The following is a 19827-nucleotide window of genomic DNA, read 5'->3' as shown; positions in this document are numbered from 1 at the left end:
AGGACAACGTTGAGGCAGCGTGCCCCACCGCGTCAACGCAGTTGTCGTCGTCACTGTCGCTATCCAGTGCAAGCACCTTCGTGACGATCGCCTCATTGGTTAGAAGCACTTCGTTTCCAAATCTACAGCAGTGCGCTTTCTTTTCTCTGACAACGTTGTGCATTACCAATCGATCATCAGCGGATGGATCAGCCATCTTCCGTTTCACACGAGTCAACTGAGGCTGAGAAACCACGTGGCCCGGAATGACTTCAACGCAACCAACAAAGACGAACACGATCGACTTAATCTGCTGGCAGAACTGCACAGAATGAGGGGCCAGCCATGGGCCAGTGCGCAATCTGGGAGCAGCGCGCAAACTGGGAGCAGCGCCCAGCGTTATCAGCGCAGTTGGCGCGGTCCATTCGTGTTTCGGAGGGTGGCACGGCGTAGAGCTATGGGCGCAGCCCATTTGTCTTCGGAGAAGTGGAAGGCAGGGGTCATTTTGGAGCAATTTTTGGAGCAAGTAAAATTGTGCTTTGGAGCAGTTTGGCACAGACAAAATTGCATTTTGGAGGAGCTTGTAGCAGGCCAACCTGAATTTTGGTGGTATAATGAAACATGGCAGTGCACTTCACGAAACCATGATGAAACAGAAAATAAACCACCACAAAACGGGTAGTAGAAGCCCGCTTTGCTTACAGCTACAGCATACTATAGAATATGCAAGAGTGGGTGGAGTGGCAGCACGGCGCATGTTTTCCTGTAAAGTGGAAAACATCAGTGGAACTAGAACCGAACTACGTATATATTCCCGTGCCCCGGAAAATGTTCTCAAAATATGCAGTCCAAACGAAGCGCTAACATTATTTCTGGGTCACGATAGGTCACCGCAGACCCAGAGAGCCGCAATCAACCCTGCGCTGGTATAACGTAAAACTATTCCAATCTGTCTTTATTGCGATAGCAATGATATTGATACTCCAAGCGCATCTCTGCCTTCGTCGTTGCCGTAATGTTCCGGATAAAGACTAGGGGCGATAACATCATCGCGGCCCGCCGTATGCTGTATGTGCGAGTGGGTGAAATCGTGCGAGGGTGAGCCGACGATGGCGGCTCAATTTCGCGTGCGCAAGGGAGGAAAGCGTGGAGGAAGCGCACAATCTTCAGTCGCGCGCAAGGCACCACGTGGGGAATGGAGGGAGGGAGGGGGGCGTTCTCTGGCGGCTGCTGCATATGGCGATGCCGCGTAGGCCCTATCTGAAAGTGGTCTGTGATGGGGACTGAGTGCAAGTGCTCACAGCTTTGTACGCGCTGTGTTTTCGCCGCTTACTTCGCGTTGAAACGAGAGGCAGTAGGAAGGTCAATTCGCTCGCTGCTGCTGCCACGCTTCCTCACTCCAGCGTTTATAATGCGAGTTTCCGCGGTCATCGAGTGAGATGTGTTCACGTTTGCTTGTACGCGTGTGGCACCGTGCTTGTTAATTAAGTTAGTAAGCCAATATTTACAAGTTTATACGGCTGATAAAACTACTATCCTTACTTCGTATAGCTGTCTAATAATGTGCTATCGAAATCGATGCTTCGCCCTTCGGGCGAAACTGCGACTTTTTCTTCCAAATCCGCCATTATCCTTCGCAGTATGTCAAAATGGCTCAGGCCTCGCCCATATGGGCATAAAGGCAGATTGGAATATTTTTACGGTATACTGACCCTGTGGATAGAGACGTCCGCCCGCTGAACTCGCTGCAGCCCGCGCCTCCCTATAATATCTAGTTCGCTCGCAGTTCCCTCGGCCTACTTTCTGTTGTTTTGCGCCTCAGCTAGGAAGTGCCGCGCCACTCAGCCCAATCAACCGTATTCTAGTACACTCTAAATACAGCTGCCCTGGTCGTTCCAACAGCAGTGACAACAGCCGAAAGTGGCCGCGCGTGCCACTTCTCGGAAGCGCTGAAAAGTAGTGTTATAAGCACGAAAATCACGAGAAAGTGCGCGGGAGGAGCCGTCGCGTGGTCTGAGGCATGTGATCGGCCGCACTCTTTTTTGGAGAACGAATCCACTCGCTGTTCACTGCCGGAGCACACACGTCGAAGCCGTTCTGGCACAGCGTGGCGCAATTTCGGTCAATTTTCTGTGTTTGGCGCAGTTTGGCACAGGAATCTTCGATTGTATCAAAATGGCGCAATTGGTGCAGGAGTCCCACCCCTGGGAAGGGTGACGGGGAGAGAGGTGTGCAACACTGGCGAAGTGTCGAGAAGGCTGGAAAACAGTGCGCAGCGGCGTGCAGTGGCTCGAGTTTTCTTTCTTCTTTTCAATGATTTCGCATTTCATTCCCTTTAAGCACGGTCACCCCGTAGACAGACTTTATCGTTATAACTGATAATGCAGCATGGGGGCATTGTAGTAAGCGGGTTATTTCACCACAGTAAAGTGGATGGTGCAGCAGCTTCTCATTGCTATAACCGATAGATTGTTAAAACCGGTACCATTATAAGTGGGTTCGACTGTATTCTCAACAGTGCACGCCTCGCGCCTTTTCTTGTTTACAAGGGATTTAGTGGCCGGAAAACGTATCATTCAATTGCAGTTTGGCGGTGTGCTGAACATTGGCGCCAAAATATTGGGTCTTCCCAGAAGGTATGAACTGGTAAAAAAGAAGCGTAACTATATTAGGTCATTTCTTGTGTTCTTGATGGCAAACGTTGGTGCCAGGATACTGTACATAACAGGAGCATATCAACAAGGTTCTAATGTACATGAATAAGGCATAACTTGGGAGCATATAAACAAGGTTCTAATTAATTTGAATAACAAATAACACCAGCAAATTCGAACTCCAAAACCCCGCAATGGTTATTTAAAAAAAAATTTCTCAATCCCATGGACCGCTTTTCGGACAAACCCGAGCGAAAGGCGAAGCTTAGATGCGTCACTAGCTACTGTAATGTTCTGCGCAGTAAATATGATGAATTGCATTAACAGCAATAGGAAAGCATTAGAAAACTACCCAAAGTAAGTTTCATAGTTTTATCAGCCACATAAATTGAAGTAAACACTCGCCTACGAATTAAATTAACAAGCATGTTGTCCGGCATGCACAGGTGCACATGAACATGCGCATGCGCTCAGTCCCACGAACGGCCATGCGCAGGCACGGCCACGGTAAAGGAGATGTGTGCTCTCCGAAGTACAAATTAAAAGTGTACCGACTATGTACGAAGAAGTGCATAAGGTAGAACATCATCACGAGCTGTTATCTGCAGCCAGCAACGATGCAAATGAAGCATTGTCAAATCGTGATCTCTTGATAACAGCATAGTAACTGCCAAAGAGGCTGTGCCTGGAAAACGAGTGAGCTTCCGCAAGGTTTCTGAAATCCACATGTGGTGCTTGCTCACACATCTCACAGGTCGCACATTCATCGCTGCTGGACTGGAGCGTGGCCAGCACTGTCATGGACCTAGTTTTGTTGTGCTTTCGTGCTACTGAAGGACTGGTCTGTTAATTTTTTTTACTTTGCATGCACTCTCTTTTTACCACGACCATATTCCAATTGTTCATTGTAAAAGTACAACGCATCAAAGAATGTTCAGTCATACCTGGATGCAGTCTCAATAGGTATGCTTGAAAAACTGTAAATGCAGTGAAATGTGGTTGTTATAAGCGATAGTTATACCTGGGATCATTATGAATGGGTTCAACTGTAAACCGTACTCATATAAAGCAACCTAAACGTACCCCACTGCAACTACTAGCACGTACCTTGGCCTGATTACTTCTTCGTCATGTGCTCTCTTCCTCTCAATTTTGGTCTTCTTGTGCGTTTTCGGCTTTGTGCAAGCCTCGAAGCTTTCATCTGCAAGGTTTGCATCAGATGCAAACAGAGGCGTGCCAAAAGGTGACTGGTTGCTGGCCTCAGACAGACTTCTGCTGCTGCCTGGTTCAGCGCAACCTTTTAGCTTTGGCCGCTTGCCTTTTATCAACTTGGCTGATGTGCACACATCTGGCAGATGCAACAATGTATGATCCTGCGGCAAGAAATAGGGGCACATCAGGAGAGTAGATCCTAGAATACAGTCACCCCACACTCTTTTCTTCGGAAGCATGGATGAAACAAAGAAAAAGCAAATACAGCACATGGCACATGTTTGTATGACAAAATGGCACAGAAGACCAACTAAGAAACTTTTACGTTAAATGTCCAACATTTCTAGCCCAGCCCATTTGCATTAACATTTTGTGCCCACATTTTCTCATTATGCTCTCAACAAGGTAAGATTTCTTTTTCTTTTCTTATTTGAAGTCTCTCATCCTTCAGTTTGGCACCTCTAACTTATTTGATACCTGCAAGACATATGAGGCCCATCAAAAACATGTACACACCCTTTTTTCTTTTTTTGCAATGCGAGGATAACAGCAAGTGCAACAAAGCTGAAAGTTGAGAGAGCTAGTTCTCAATCATTATTGGAAAGCAGCATGGAAGATGACAAAGGCATGGAAAAAAAAAAAAGTTTGACAACAGGTGTGCTGCTTTCCAATGATGAGGACTGGAGAAATGTTTTCGCATGTCATCAGAAGTGGTAAAAGTTTAAAAACCTTGCCTTTTCACTCAAGTCAGAATCTGCATTTGATGTCTCGGTCGTTGTTGAAGACGTTTCCTCTTCGATCACCATTTTCTTGCGCCTGCTCTTCCTGTCGTCTTCTTTCTTTTCACCAACAAGAACTTGCTTGTCGCCCGCTGTCTGAGTTGCGACACTTGCCACTGCTTCCACACTGCGTTCCCTGCTCCATGCTTCTGAGCCAAACCAAGTTATGAACTTCCACCATGCCACCAGCTGCCTCTCGTCCCTCTCGTCTACGGCTTTTTTGACTAGCACTGAAGGTGCCATTGCCTGCTTTGGACGCACTGGCGACTCCGACCTCGCTGATGGCAAAGATGCCTGCACGCCAGTTTCCTGCTTCTGCCTGGCATTGGTGCGCCGCCGCACACCGTTTCGGTTCCCACCCCGGTCAGTGTCAGGGTCTCGTGTAGAGTGGTGCTCAGAGTCTGGCGACCGCGATAAGGACATCGAGCTCCTGCTGGTAGACACCTGGCATGATGTGTCGACCCTGTATGGCCCTGTGTGCTGTTGCTGCATGTCATGACTCTTGCGTTTGCTGCTGCAACTGCTTGCTGCTTTGCTGTAGCTGGATGAAAAGAAAAAATAATTTCAAAAAAAATTAAAAAAAAAAAGACACAACCAACGTGATATCACCTTGATCTTTGACCGACTCATGCATGCTTTTTTGGACGAGGAGACTCTTTGCCCAACCACTGTGAAAAGTACACCTTCGTTTCAGTATCACAGCCATAAACCCACGTCTCATCACCTGCTATGATGTTCTTAAGGAGAGATAGAGAAAAAAATAATTGTTAAATAAAGGGACACCGCAGGGTCCATTGTCACTTTGGCACTAATCCTGTGAACAGCTTGTGCGCGTGCTCACTTCTGTGCCTGTAGCATGCCAACTAACGGTCAGAGCGAAACACCGCAAATACAGTTTGTTGTCTAAACCTGTCGCTACGTGCACTCAGTAGCCGCTGCGTGCTCCCTCTGCCGGTTGGCGCACTATTGCAAAAGTTCAGTTTCTTTTTGAACACACCTCGTACAACTACTGAATAACGAGCAGATTTGCAGAACTATCCAGTTTGTTGTAACAGGTTCGACTGTAGTTAACATCATTTAATTATAAGCAGGCATCTGGAAAATTCAAACATACTTTCTCGTAGAAGCACTGACTGTATTCACGACACTTAGCAAGGCTTGTTGAGGGGCTAATTGGTCTTCCATATCCAAGTTGCGCTACACAGGTTACTCAAAAACAAAGATGTGCAGTAGACAGAATAAACACGAGTTGCCCACTTCATTTTCATGTCTCGTTGTGTATACCACGTCTGATCCTGTTTTATAGAAACCTGTGTATTGCAACATGCTTGGGTATTCACTACACGAACGGCATTTGCCACAAACCTTGCACTTAAGTTCTGGCTGTCAGCTGGGACCCCTTGTGAAGCAGGAGGGGAAGCGGCCAGGGAACGCAGGTCAAATGCCTGCAGCCTTCCAGTTGGGTGTGCCACAGCGCCCTGGTCGGTCAAGGTGGTGAGCGGGTAGAAGCTTGTGTGAAGGATGCGATCTCGTTCCAGGTAGGCATATGCCAATGCGCAGAGTAGCAGGAAAATTGCAGCACTGAGAGCACAGCACTGCATGAAGGGCTCCCAGCGTGGGCGAGGCAGCGACACCTGGCACAACCCCAGGTACTGTCGTGGCACTGTCGCTGACATCTTGTAGGCCACCCGGCCGGGGCCCAGGCTTGTCTGCAGCTCTAACGTGTGCTCCACGAGCGACAGCATGAAATCTGGAGTAAACCTGACAGCAAAATGGAGACGTCTAGTTAGCACTCCCATTAACAACAAAGCTGAGCATTGAGTGAATTGGTTCAGATTCACTACTGAAAAGCAGTACAGCCAACATCATAGGAGCGAACAGAAAGAATCACAAAGAAGAGGCACTGAATCACAACTGATGATTTATTGAAGACATGCACTTACAGTCAAATGCTCGTATTACAAAGCTTGATATAGTAAAACCTGCAATGTAACTTTATAAATTTCCTATTCTTAGTTTCACTGAATTCCTCTGAATAGCATACATTTCTTTCCCCCAATTTAGGGAAGCAATCTTATTCTGAATTTCGACTGAATGAAGTCCATGCAAACTGCACTCCTGCACCTAGAGCTTTTGTGACAAGAAAAACTTTCAACACAGGTTTTATTATTTGTATGCAATTTCTTGTGTGAAAACATTGCTGACACCCAAACACACCACTACACTAACTATTGTGCTGTTACAGAAACTACACTACACTGGCTGTGCTCCATTTGTGCTTGTGGGTATCTTTCGAAATACATCAGTGGCCAGTCAGAAGAAGAATGCACCAACCGGCGTTAAGCTTATAAGCACCTCAGTGATGACGAAAGAAGTGCACTGTCTTTGTGTCACACTGCGTCGTCGTTCACAGTGCTATTGCAAACACACATCCTAGCGTTTGGGGGCCATCATGATCACAACACACATATGCCTGGTGGCATCTGACGGTGGATGCTAGCATTAGGTGTAATCCACAACTCTACTTTCTGCGAGATCTTAACATACAGGGCAGTGCTTTTGATCAGGCAATTATTGCTAGTCACTGGCAGGATTTTGTTCATACATGCTTTCGACGAAGATGCGATCCACTGGGACTTGTTTTTCAGAACCGGTGAACAAATTTTTGTGACTGAAACAATGAAACCTCGATCGCACAGCTTTATGTTGACGTTTGACAATGACAGATTCCAATGAAACAAGGGCAACAAAGTTCGAAACATGCTTACAAGAGGCAAAATGCAACAAACCAAGATGACTTGCAGTTTTTCACAATGGCTCATGCAATTTGCTGTTTTGCTTAGTAGGTCTTGAGCAACCTCTGCTCTCTCAAACGATCCTCGATTCGAAGCTCTTCCTCCACTCCACATGGTTTAGAACAGCACCACCCCTCGACTGAACAAGATGCTGCTCAAGAACTGCCGTGGAGTGTCAATGAAGCGCAATGACCACTCCTGACGAAGGGCTGCACCGCCATCCACTTTCTTCAGATGAGGTGGAGTATTGAGTGGAGAAATATTCTAGAATACGGGGGTTAGTGTGCGAAGCTTTATTGCAAGCTACAGTGGAATCTCGTTGATATGATCATCACAGGAACTAGAAAATAAAATGTATCATCTGAAAATCGTACTGTCTAAGCAAGCTCCAAAAAGTACGAAAATAGGCATACTCGGAGACAAACTCAATAGCAACGGTTCAGTGTGGAGTTGAGTGATAGTGCTCTGCATAACACATTATGAGGAGCAGCATCACTCGACTCCACACGAACCGCAGCCAATGCACTTTTATACAGCAACGTTGAAGTGGCTCGTAAGTTTGTGCTGAACTTCCTTTTTTTCAATGTTCGAAAAAAAAAAAAAAAAAGAGCCGCCATTTCCTCACTCAATTGAGCAGTGGCGCACTGCCAGCTGGCATGGCTGCACTGCTGCAGCAGCGTTTTACTGCTGGCGGTATACTGCATGCATTTTTCCTCCAGTGTGGCTGGGGCTTAACACGTTCGTGGGTCGTTGGAATGTTATTTAAGCTAGTACACTAGAATATAAATCTACGAGCTTTAGAAATACCCACTTCTTCAGTTGTATTATCCAATTTCAGGTGAAAATGCAACTGTAAAAGCCATATGAAAATACATTGCTCCTATGGTAGTTTGGCCAGGAAAATATAAAATAATGTATTATCCTCGAGAAACGTATTATGCAGAATCGTGTCAACGAAATTCCACTTACTTCCCTGTGCATGTGCACTCTGTATATCAACACTACTACTGCTGGCACACACAGTTCGACACTTTCGAAATGCGAAACTCGACGCTAGCACGCTCCCTATAACAGTGGACTGCATTGTATGTTTAAATTCTAGCCAGTCATAAACAAGTTGAAGACAAACTTTGAACACAACTGCATGTGGATGCAAATTCCATCTGCAAGAGAGATGCAGTTTCCAGAGTACACAAAGACATCATCATGGATATATAATTCATGTTATCCTCCGTTACAGTAATTTTCCGGTTGTTACTGTGCAGTAACGCAATCCCGGTCAAATGCCCAAACACCTATGTTCCCAGTTGGTTTTGTTCTTATTCTATATATACTACAATGCTAGTGCAGAACATGAGCAGTAGGAAGTGGCTTGATGACATGGCAGATCTACTCACGCAATGTCGATGCGTCGGGTGGCATTTGGCTTAAGTTCGAAGCCGTGGCAGTCCAACACCCTGAAGCCGTATCCCTGACAAGGCTTGCCACTGATGTAGAACCCTTGGACAAACACGGGAAGTTGGCCGGTGTTGCGGGCTGTGAACCCTCGTCGTACTGTGAAGTTGGGCTGTGACAGGCGCACGCTTCTTGTGCCTACACCAAGAATAAGGTTAGCAGACGCTGGTGCCACTTTCGAGATTGCACTGAACTGTCAGAATTTTGCTATATTTCAGTGAAATGTTACGGTTGTGAATACTCTCATAGAGGCAATTGTAGAGGGCAAAATGATTTTTTATTTTAAAGTTGCGAGTCAATGCAAGCATTCTAAGTCAGCATTACCAATTCATTACACAGCTACTTAGATTTATTTATGCCTGAAGTCAGCGTGGCAATGAAAGACACTGCAGTGGAGGGCTCCGCATAAATTCTGACAACCTAGGGTTCTTTAATATGCATCCAAAACCCAATTCAACAGTTTTGCATTACAACAGGGGAGTAATGTGGCTGCCGCAGCTGCAGAACACCACAGCCACTAAACCACCACAGCTGGTTCCAGTATCAAATCCCAAAACCGCTGCCAATGAAGTGCACCCCCCCCCCCCCCCCCCCCCCCCCCCCCCCACACACACACACAACCGGAGGCAGATGCAGCTGCACACGTCATGGTCGCATCTTGGTATAAAGCACATTTGTGAAGCTCACCATCACAGTCCTTCAGATGACTTTCCGAGAGTTCGAAAGTCAGCATAGCGTCACCACCTGGAACCTTGTTTCCAAGACGAAGCTGGCCATAGCCACCTTGGCCCTTTAGCATCACCGCACTCATCACTGTCAGATTGTTCCTGCACAACAACACAAGCATTTAGGTGAAGGCTAGCAAACACCAGAGCCATGCAAACACAAAAGTTATTTTGCCACAGAATACACGTGTACAGCTTTTCTACCATAAACACAATCTTTCTGCCCATTAAACTTTCTGGAAGAATTCCAAACGCCTGGTAATTTGCAATTTCATGATTAGTTATGTTTGTTACCAAGCATACAAACTTTTCATCAGTAACATACAAGTGAAATTACACTGTGTCTAGTGTAGCACTGAAAAATAGAATGCACTGTCTGCTTGGCACACAGGCATCCTTGCCTGTGGCCAAATTTTCCCACCTAGCAGCTCACTGAAGAGACTGGCATTAAGCAACAGCACCATAAATTCACCAAAATGCACAGCAAAGGCTGGACTGTAAGCTTAATTTCACTATGCACGTCATATGACAGGACCAATGGACATACCGAATGAGCAACAGAGAGGCAGCTGGCTGGTCATCCTTGGGTGAGAAGCCAACTTTCACACGTACTCTCATGCCCGGTGTCAGTTGGAAGGCCAGAGACTTCCTATGTGTCTGGACGTGGAAGTATTCCTCAAGACCTTTGCCATAGGCTAGGAATACATTGTCGGGGCTTGGCTGTACGAAAGCAACAAAAACAAAAAGCACAAGCAACTAAATTATGAGCAAGAAAATGCACAGGAGGTGGCAAATGCTCCCCTTGTACCTACAGGGATGGAAGCGGCCAAGAAAGTTTTGGAGCAGCTGTGGGAGCAGCACATTTGGCACTTTGGAGCAGGTTTGGAGCATGAATTGTCCGTTTTGGAGCAGTAAATGCACATTTGGGAGCAGCTTGGTAAAGCTCAACATGAGTGAAATACAGGCATATGAAGAAAAAGCGTTCCTTATTTGACTTTGCAGAACACTATTAGGTTACGGCAGATCAGTTCTGCGGAAGCCCGCAAGGCGAGCAATATTCATGATGGGGAAAAATTGGCATCCACTGACTGTATAGCATGAAGCTACAAAGGAAACCTATACAGGTTTCTCAGAAACCACCTTTAAATTACATACCGGATGCGCCAACTAAATGTGGCCAAGAAAAATATTTAATTTTAATGAAGAAACACGTGACGTGTTCCCGCACCAGTAATATAAGTAGTCTCAGATGTAAATGTCATCAGGGCATTATGATTATTACAAACGTGCAAACCTGGGCCACGGTCTTGTAACAGTTCGCTTCTTTGCGCTTGATAGAGGCCGAAGATGTGCGCCATAAAGAGCTGATGCAGCGAAAAAAAAGCGTGGTCGCTCGTTCCGAGTGCCCCTATTTGATGAGGTCTGCATAAAGATTGATACAATCTTTGGTGCGCAGATGCGCTGTCACGTGATCAGAAGCGCTGTCACTGCGTTTTTATTCATTTATTTCACGGGCTTTCTTTCTCGTTAAAAAACGTCTTGACGAATCCTAGGCTGTTCTAAATGTTGTTATCGGTCATTTGTCAACATCATCCACAACGTGTTCATTTATAAATTTAGTCAATTAAATGTACTCGTGCATAATGAATGAGAAATAGTCACAGTGGCCACCTTGAATAACACCCATCAAGTTACAGTGAACGCCGTTCACGTAGTGCCCTCAGGTAATTTTTACTTCTTGGCGACCTTCAGGACTGCAGAATACCACAGAATAAATGTGAGGTGACATGCTGGTCATTGCATATTTGCCAGTATTTCACATCAGTTGCTGAGAAAAAGTTTAAAGATATTTTTTTTAAACAATAAAGGGACAAAAATGTTCCTTGCTTTTTCAGTGTCAACACATTGACCAATATTTTGAATAAGCTCGAATATTCAGGCTTATTCACAGGTGCCATAAAGCCAATGTAAAACGGTAACCAATATTTCATGCGGCGAACGATGTTTTTTAAAAATATTTTGACTCGATCTGCACAAGTCGTGTCGTGAACATCGTTGCCGCAAACACAATTTCGGAGGTTTGTGGTTTCGCCGAACGTTTAATTAGGACTGCAATTTGACCTCAAAGGTTGACTGAATAAAGAGGTTTAGCTTGTCCGGAAATCGGGTAAACGCAGGCGGACCGGGCATTGGGGCGGAGCCGTAAACGTAAGCGGCCTGTTTGATCACTGCCCCACCAGGTGACAGCACCATACAGGCCGCTCACGTTAACGTCTCTGCCCCAACGCCCGGTCCGCCTGCGTTTACCCGATTACCGGACAAGCTAAACCTCTCTAATATAAAATTTTACATCCTTGGCTTGTGTTCTGCGGCGGCAAAAGCCTAATTTTATGTGGTGTGGCCGGGCAGAAAATAATGTAGACTGAGTGCGAATTTGAGTGACGTTTGCAGCTTCTATGGATACTTGTGACGAACAAGTTTCATGAAAGCAAACAGGTCGTTTGTCGGAGTGTTGCACAATCATCCCGGTAACCGGATGTAGTGCACGTGTGAAATAGATTTATAATGTAACATGTATGGCGTTCTTCGCCCATTAATCGACGCAGATATACCAATAGGGAGCAAAATCGAGTGCTAAAATGCGCAGGGAAACTGATGAGCTACACGCTCAGCAGACTGTATGACCTTGTTCATTCAGCGCGGCTTTCCTTCCCGACTAGACCATGAAATGAGTGCCAGTTCAAATCATCTGTAGCTGGTCTGCGTACACGCAAACAGTTAAAACTTTCATAAAACACCCATGATGCATTGTATAGCATACAACGATTTTCATTTTCTTGTGGCCTAGTTATAATTATGCAACCAAACACACCTTCACTCCAATGACGCCGACACTGAAACGGGTTGCTTAAGCTTGGATTGCAGGGCTAAGCGCTAGCCAATGCATGTCTATGGCTGTGTGGTTGTCGCTGAACACGCACATTCTGTTTAATTTGGCAACTTCATTTCAAATTAGTGTTTTGGCGCAGGTTGGTGCAGCTCGATGGTTTGGTGCAAGATGGCGCAATTGGCACAGCACTTCCATCCCTGTACCTAGCAGCCAACTATTGTATCGTAACTGCTTATTAAGCAACTTCCAGCTCAAGCTAGACAGTGTTATAAAAAATAGTAATGCGATTAGCATTCTCAGCTTACTTCAGACACTTTGCGTCTATCTAGCTGGTCCTCAATTAAATTTTTCTGGAGCTGAATGCTAGTATCACACAGGTTCCTCAAGCACAGCAGCTCGGTGGTTTAGCGCGCTGTGCCACAAATACCCGCGTTGAGCGACATATTAATTCTTAGCATTAGCACGCACCAGCGCAACCTTGGAAGCCACGCACACTGCTAGATGGTGCACCGTGTCCAGCACAGCAGCTCAATGCCACCGGTGCCATCTCAAAGGTCATGCAAAAGGAGGGGGACACTTCGCGTGGCACTTACCGCATGCACCACTAAATGGTGCAGTTAGACCAGAGAAAAGCATGAGAGAGGAGTCTGGCTGAAGTACACGGCTCATACACGATGCGTTTTAGCGGTGACAATACGGTGTCACTACATTGCTTGAATCTTAATCACATTATCGGCGACAGTCATCATGAGATTGGTTCTAGCAGAATTCATTTTTGGCACAGAACAAACAAAACGTATGCACTCAAAATGTAAAGAAAATGAAGGAACGAATTTGTCTCTCTCTCTCTAAATAATAATAAATAAATAAATAAAAAAAAATATATATATATATATATATATATATAGTTCAAAGAATAGAAGCATCTAGGAAAAACATAACAGGGCTTTACTGACATTTCGGCCGGGGCCCGGCCTTCATCAAAAGGCCGGACCCCGGTTGAAACGTCAGTAAAGTCCTGTTATGTTTTTCCTATGTGCTTCTATTTTTTGAACTACTTCTGTGCCGGCTCCTGTGATTCTTTGCTTCACTGATATATATATATATATATAAAAGAACAGTGCAATTTTAGAAGTTGAGAATAGACTGCTCTATTCCTCCACACAGCAATTCTCTCATAACTAACGAGCACAAATGAAAAGTAAGATGGCTGAAAATGCCTAGCCTGTCGAGATTTTCAATGCACAAAACTGATGCGCATTCCTGGCGAAATTTTGAAGCATGTGACTGGCATCCTTGCAAAGCTGGCACACAAAGATTTTACCCAGTTGCACAATAACTGGGCCTGGTTGTTTGAGCAGTTGTGCTATGCTTACATTGTACTCCTCCAGGTCCTGTAGGCTGAACACGCTGGGCTCACTCTTCAATGCCGCTGAAAGATTCAGCATACTGGTTGAGTGTGCAGCCATGGCGAGGGCTGCATCCAAGTCGGGGTACAAGAATAATGGCAACACCTGAACCAGCACAGGAAGGCTGGATGGATTCTCCAAGGTCAGTTGCCTCACCTGCAACAAATGAGCAACCTGTTGCTGCAATGCAGTATGGCAAGCTTATGCTTTAGTTCAGCATGTGTGGCTGTTGCAGGTTATCACCTGCATTTGGGGCTTAAGGTTCTTGTTAGGCTAGGCTAGACCTGGTAGACCTAATTTACTAAAATAAATACATGCATGTCGAAATGACAAAACTGAATGTGAAGCCAACCCTACACAAACAATATTCTATAATCACCTGGCATTGCAAGATGATAGTTTGATGCTTTTTGGCATTTTGAGTGCATTGCCGCTTACATTGCTAAGATCCATAAACTTAGCACATGTAATGCACTCTGCAACTTTAGTCAGTCTCAATGTGAGGCCAACGAGGCTCCAAAGGCAGCTTGCTGAGGCAACATAGGTGGATAACTCAAAATAAATTGTTCTTGGGCTATTTGGTTGATACTAGATGAAGTTATTGCAGTGCGAATAAGACAAGACACAAAGAACAGAATACCACGCTACTCGTGTCCGTGGTGTAGCGCCCGTGATGTCCAGTCTTCTGTTCTTTGTGTCATCTTATTAGCATTGCAATGGTTTCATATACTTAGACAAGCAGGCTGCAAGAAGCACTGCATTTACTGTGATGCTAGATTTATGCAACTTCACCCATATTTCCCTTTAATAATTGTAGTGTTGACTCATGTCATTACCCATGACCTATAATCCATGACCAAAAATGGCCAGAGCACCATGGGTACTCCAATACTTACTGTGAGGTTCCCAACTTGCGTAACCGGAAACTTCAGAACATTCTTTGTCGATAGCTTTGGCCAGTGAAAGAGCACTTGCGCCTCCATGAGGAAACCTTGTGCCTCGCTTGTGTCCACTTTTAGTGTCACGTTGACACTGGAAAACAGATGATGGAACTCACTAAGAGCAGAATTTCCAGAAGTTTACTGCTTTTATGTCATGCAGCCCACAAAGACAGAATAACGAGGTTGCCAACAGTCACCAAAGAAATCCAGGGCACTAAAACTTTAAAAGGTTGGGTGCACCCATAGACTTTTATTTTGAAAATGTTTAGATGTGTGGATAAGTTTAGCAAGGTCCAAAGTGAGAGGGCAGTGGGTGTTGTAGCGGGGACCGACACAAAGGACATGGTCAAATGACTCCTCAGATCTACGACTATTACATGTAGGTGGGTCACTCATTCCATTAAGAAATATAACAGAATTAGTGAACCACCCCCAGCCACAGGAAACAACAAAACAAATTTACATCATACTGCACAAGGCACAGGGCCAGGTGTACTATGAAGGGTAGACATTGTGCAGGTTATGATTTCCGAGAGAATTCCAGAACTGTAGTGCAGCACAAAGCTGCGTGGGGGGAAAAAAAAAGATGTCTAGCTGCTACTTGGTGCGTGTGTTTATGGCACTTATTGTGAAGAAATATATGGAGGGGCGTTCAGGAATGGAAGCGGCCAGTTTGAAGCAGGTTTGTTTTGGAGCAGTAATAGTTTTGTTTTGGAGCACAAGATGTGCGTTTTAGGACATGCTAGGTAAGGACCAACACGAGTGAAATACAGACAAATCAAGAAAAGATGTTCTTAATTCGACTTTGCAGAACACTATTAGGTTACGGCGAATCAGTTCTGTGTAAGCCCGCAAGGTGGTGGAAAGTTCACTAAAGGAAAAAATGTCATTTAGACGACAAAGGAAAGCCATATGCATTCCTCGGAAACTGCTATTAACCCTTTCAGACCCCACTTTATCCTGTAAATTGAAAACTTACTTTTGCCACATTTCTTTCAAGAAAATTTATGGGGTTTTACGTGCCAAAATCACCATCTGATTATGAGGCACGCCGTAGTGGGGGACTCCGGATTAATTTGGCCTACTTGGGGTTCTTTAACGTGCACCTAAATTCAAGTACACGGGTGTTTTCGGCATTTCGCCCTTATCGAAATGCAGCCGCCGTGGCCTTTGCCACATTTCTTGCATCTTCAGAATCATAGAAAGTATACAGCTACAGAAAACATTAAGAGTTTTCAATTCTTTAGTGAGTTTTGTCAAGTTAACAGAATGTAGACTCCACACGAAAACTCTCTACAGGAACATCAAATATGAGAACATTACTTATTTCGTGTATTGAAAGCTTGCAAAGCACTTGTCCAGCTAGTTAAATATTATGCCTGGTGCATGACATTGTGAAAAACAATGAAAGAAGTGAACCCCCTAATACAACAACATACTGTCGCCAAGGAAAAACACCCGACCGTCTACCTTCCAACTCATTTTACTAAAACATTTTGCAGATGTTATCCAAAATTGCAGCACAATTCCAATCATAAGTGTTTCAAGATAGATGCGGCACATGTTAAATATGATTACTTTCATTAGTGCTTTTGCTGTTGATGCACTACCTTGGTGTACACAATTGTATACATAACGTCTGAAAGGGTTAAGTTACATACCGGACGTGCCAACTAAATATCGCAAAAAAAACCCAAAAAAACCTAGGGATTTACGCAAACAGCACCCATTGTATGTCGATAGGCTTTTGTTACTGCTCAAGAGTTTTTATTTTTATTTTTAATGCGAAGGCATTATATGCCCCATTATGCGAAAATCCGGCGGCGGCATCATCTAGCGATGGTAACGAAAATGGCCGACAGCGCAAAGAGTAAAAAGATGTAAAAAATGCTTGGATTGACATCCAATTTGTCAGGGAGGTTCCTGTAAAAAAAGTAAATCAATGGCTTTGAAAAGAAAATTTGGTAAATTTTGGTCTGGGTTGAAATCGAACCGAGGCCACCGGGGTGCGAGATGAGCACACTTCCCCGACGCCACGGCGGCTCCACGGTTCCGGTTGACTAAAGGTGCGTCACTGCACACGTCACTGATGCCATTAATGTCCAATTCAACGCTGCTGAGCGGTACTTCAAGTCATGAACTCCCCATGGGTAAGCGAGCGTGTAGAGACGCTTGGCACATTTTGATTTTGCATTACCGAGGCACAGTTGAAATACAGGTGAGAGCATGCACGGACAAGGAACGCACGGGAAAAGGCACTTTACCAAAGAGACTATAGAGCTTTCACATTAACACACGTAAGCAATCTCAAGTGTGTCTGTTCAATTTTTTTCATTGAGCACAAGCAACTAACATTTAAGTTTAATTAGTTAACATTAATTACCTCCTTATTCGATAAGGATATTGAATCATTCAAATCCTAGGTTGCTTTAAATCCATTTATTGTTCATGTTTCAACATCCTCCACAACTTTTATCAACATCTTGTCGATAAAGTAAGTTTATAAAGTTAGCTAATTAGATGTATTCATGCACGATGAACAAGAAATACTGACTGTGACAATCATGAACAACACCCATCAACATACAGTGAACGCCGTTCGCGTAATGCCCTCAGTTATTTCTTTAATTCTTGGTGACATTCAGTTGGCATAGCAGAGTACCACAGAATAAATGTGAAGTTACTTTGTTGGTCATTGCATGTTTGCCAGTATTCCACACAACTTGGCGGAAAGAAATATATATATATATATATATATATATATGAAAAAAAAAAGAAACCTGACATTTATGTATCGAATAAAGGGAAAAAAAGTGTTCAGTTGCTTTTCGATCAGCATTGCAGACCAATATTCTGCACAAGCTTGACTATTAGGGCTGCCCCATAAAGTCAATGTAAAACAGGGACCATTATTTTAAATCAGGGGTTCTCAAGCATGTTTGTTCCAGGGAACCCTGCTAAGCTCCATGAAGCGCCAAGGGGCGCCCCCCCCTCCCCTTAGCGCCCCCCCCTCCCCATATTGAATTCACCGAATTAAAATGTCCTAATTAACCGAATGTCAAATTATGCAGGGTATCAAGAAAACAATAAATTTATGCTTACTACGTCCAACACGCTTTTATTTACCGACGGAATCCGCAAATCTTGTTTCTATTTTGCACAAGAGCAGTATGGAAGCTGAAATTCTAGTCATCTCATATGACTGATTAGAGCTAGCAGTGGCGAAGGCCTCCCGACATCCTTCGCAGCGCGACCTTTTCTTCTTGCCCAAATCGTCAATGATTGCCTTCTGGAAGGCGTAAAAGTGCGCGCCCGTGATCTCACGAATGTTTTTGCACACCACTGAACGCCTCAGCACGTCGAGTGCAGGGAGTGTTTAAGTCGTCGTGACTGCTGCCGCGGTCGTCGTTGCTGCAGTGATCCTCGTCCTCTTTCTCGCTGGTCAAAGCATCAACTAGGCTGTGATGTGGTTCAGTCCACTCGTCGTGGGAACCAATGAGAGATTGCGCAGCCGTGTGACGTAGCCGATTGCTTGGCGACTATGGATCCCGCCCAGATCCCTCTGTGCCGGCTTGTCTGTGCCGGTCGCTCCGCTAGCTCAGCCGCTGCCGCTGTTGCTTATGCGTTCGTATGATCCGCAGCGGCGCAGCAACGCGTTTGTAACAGCCCAATGTTTTTCATATTAAGAGCAAAGTATTTCGGCCGGGGAATGTTACGAATTCGTATCACACCGAAATTCGTACCAGCCGTGATCGTTATCACCGGGGTTTTACTCTATCAGGCAAATGCGTAAGATTTACATAAAACATTCGTAATGCATTGTATAGCACAATGTATTTTCGTTTTTCCTGCGGCCAAGTTACAATGCACCACTAAACACACCCACACTCTAATGACGCCGACGCTGAAACGGATTGCTTTAGCTTCTAGGGCTAAATGCTAGCCAGTACATGGCTCTGTGGTTGCCACTGAACACAAACATCCTGCAAAATTTTGTGACTTCATTCGAAGTTAGTGTTTTGGCGCAATTGGCACAGCACTTCCATCCCTGGGTGCACTACACCCAGTGGCAATTACAATTTGATTTAATTAAATTTAGGCTGGATTCTAGGCAACCATACCATGCTCACGTTTGTTTACATGAATACAGCATGAGAATTGGTCTGCTGATGACTCGTGCAGAGAGCACCAACCAAAGCAGATTCTATAAAACAGCAAAAACAGCAAGAACGGCAAAAATACTTACACATGCCTCCTGCTTTCCTGCAGGGCCAACCAGCGGCCATGAATGCTTTGAAAAAGCTCCAGGTCGGAATCACCAACATCACTGGGCAGGTTAAGTCCAGACAGCCACTGGTGGCCCTCTGCAAGAAAGCAGCACAGAACTTGAATGCCGACCTCAAATACAAACTGTTGGGCAATCTATCCACAATCCAGACTAGGTTCCCATCAAATGCACCATGAAAGTTTCCATAACAAGGCACAGAGAAATCAGAAATTTCCACTAAGCACTCGGATGGTATGGATGTCATCTACTCACCAGTTGTTGCTGTTGGTAACCCACTGTAGCACTCCTGCTTGCACTCACGCCTAGGGTCAAAGTAGAGCTTCCCTGCCTGCACAGACAGGTTAACATGATAAACCACACATGCAACAGCAGTGGTGCACCATGTCTGTACTGCTACAGCACTTGTGATAGATGAGCCTGTGTGCAATGCACAAAGTATGTTAGTACATGCAGGTGAAAGGAGGTACAGTGAAATCTCGCTGATACGAATCTCACGGGGTCACGAAAAATATTCGTATTAGCTGAAATTTGTATCATCGAAACACAATTAAAACTAGCTAAATTAAAGAGTCGGAGGTGAACTCACTCAGGCACGCGCACGTAAAAAGCATTTACAGAATAGATCACTTATAACGTAACTGTTTATAGCGCAAAACTGGCTACAACGCGGCCTTTTCCGACTCCCGTTTACCCTCCCATA

The 19827-nt window shown here is 44.9% G+C and overlaps 1 protein-coding gene across 1 annotated transcript in view; it reads right to left on the bottom strand.

Moving 5' to 3' along the window:
• LOC119450047 (transmembrane protein 131-like) overlaps positions 1–19827 on the bottom strand; it is an 87792-nt gene that overhangs the window by 31369 nt on the left and 36596 nt on the right. Inside the window, 10 exon segments of the mRNA XM_037713401.2 lie at positions 3741–4006; positions 4580–5165; positions 5990–6385; positions 8817–9012; positions 9562–9701; positions 10147–10319; positions 13866–14054; positions 14795–14930; positions 19086–19203; positions 19380–19455. Of these exon segments, the coding sequence (XP_037569329.1) occupies positions 3741–4006; positions 4580–5165; positions 5990–6385; positions 8817–9012; positions 9562–9701; positions 10147–10319; positions 13866–14054; positions 14795–14930; positions 19086–19203; positions 19380–19455 (2276 nt within the window).

This window comes from Dermacentor silvarum, chromosome 4 (assembly GCF_013339745.2).
Source record: "Dermacentor silvarum isolate Dsil-2018 chromosome 4, BIME_Dsil_1.4, whole genome shotgun sequence".
NCBI lineage: Eukaryota > Metazoa > Arthropoda > Arachnida > Ixodida > Ixodidae > Dermacentor > Dermacentor silvarum.
This window is presented reverse-complemented; position numbering and strand designations above follow the sequence as displayed.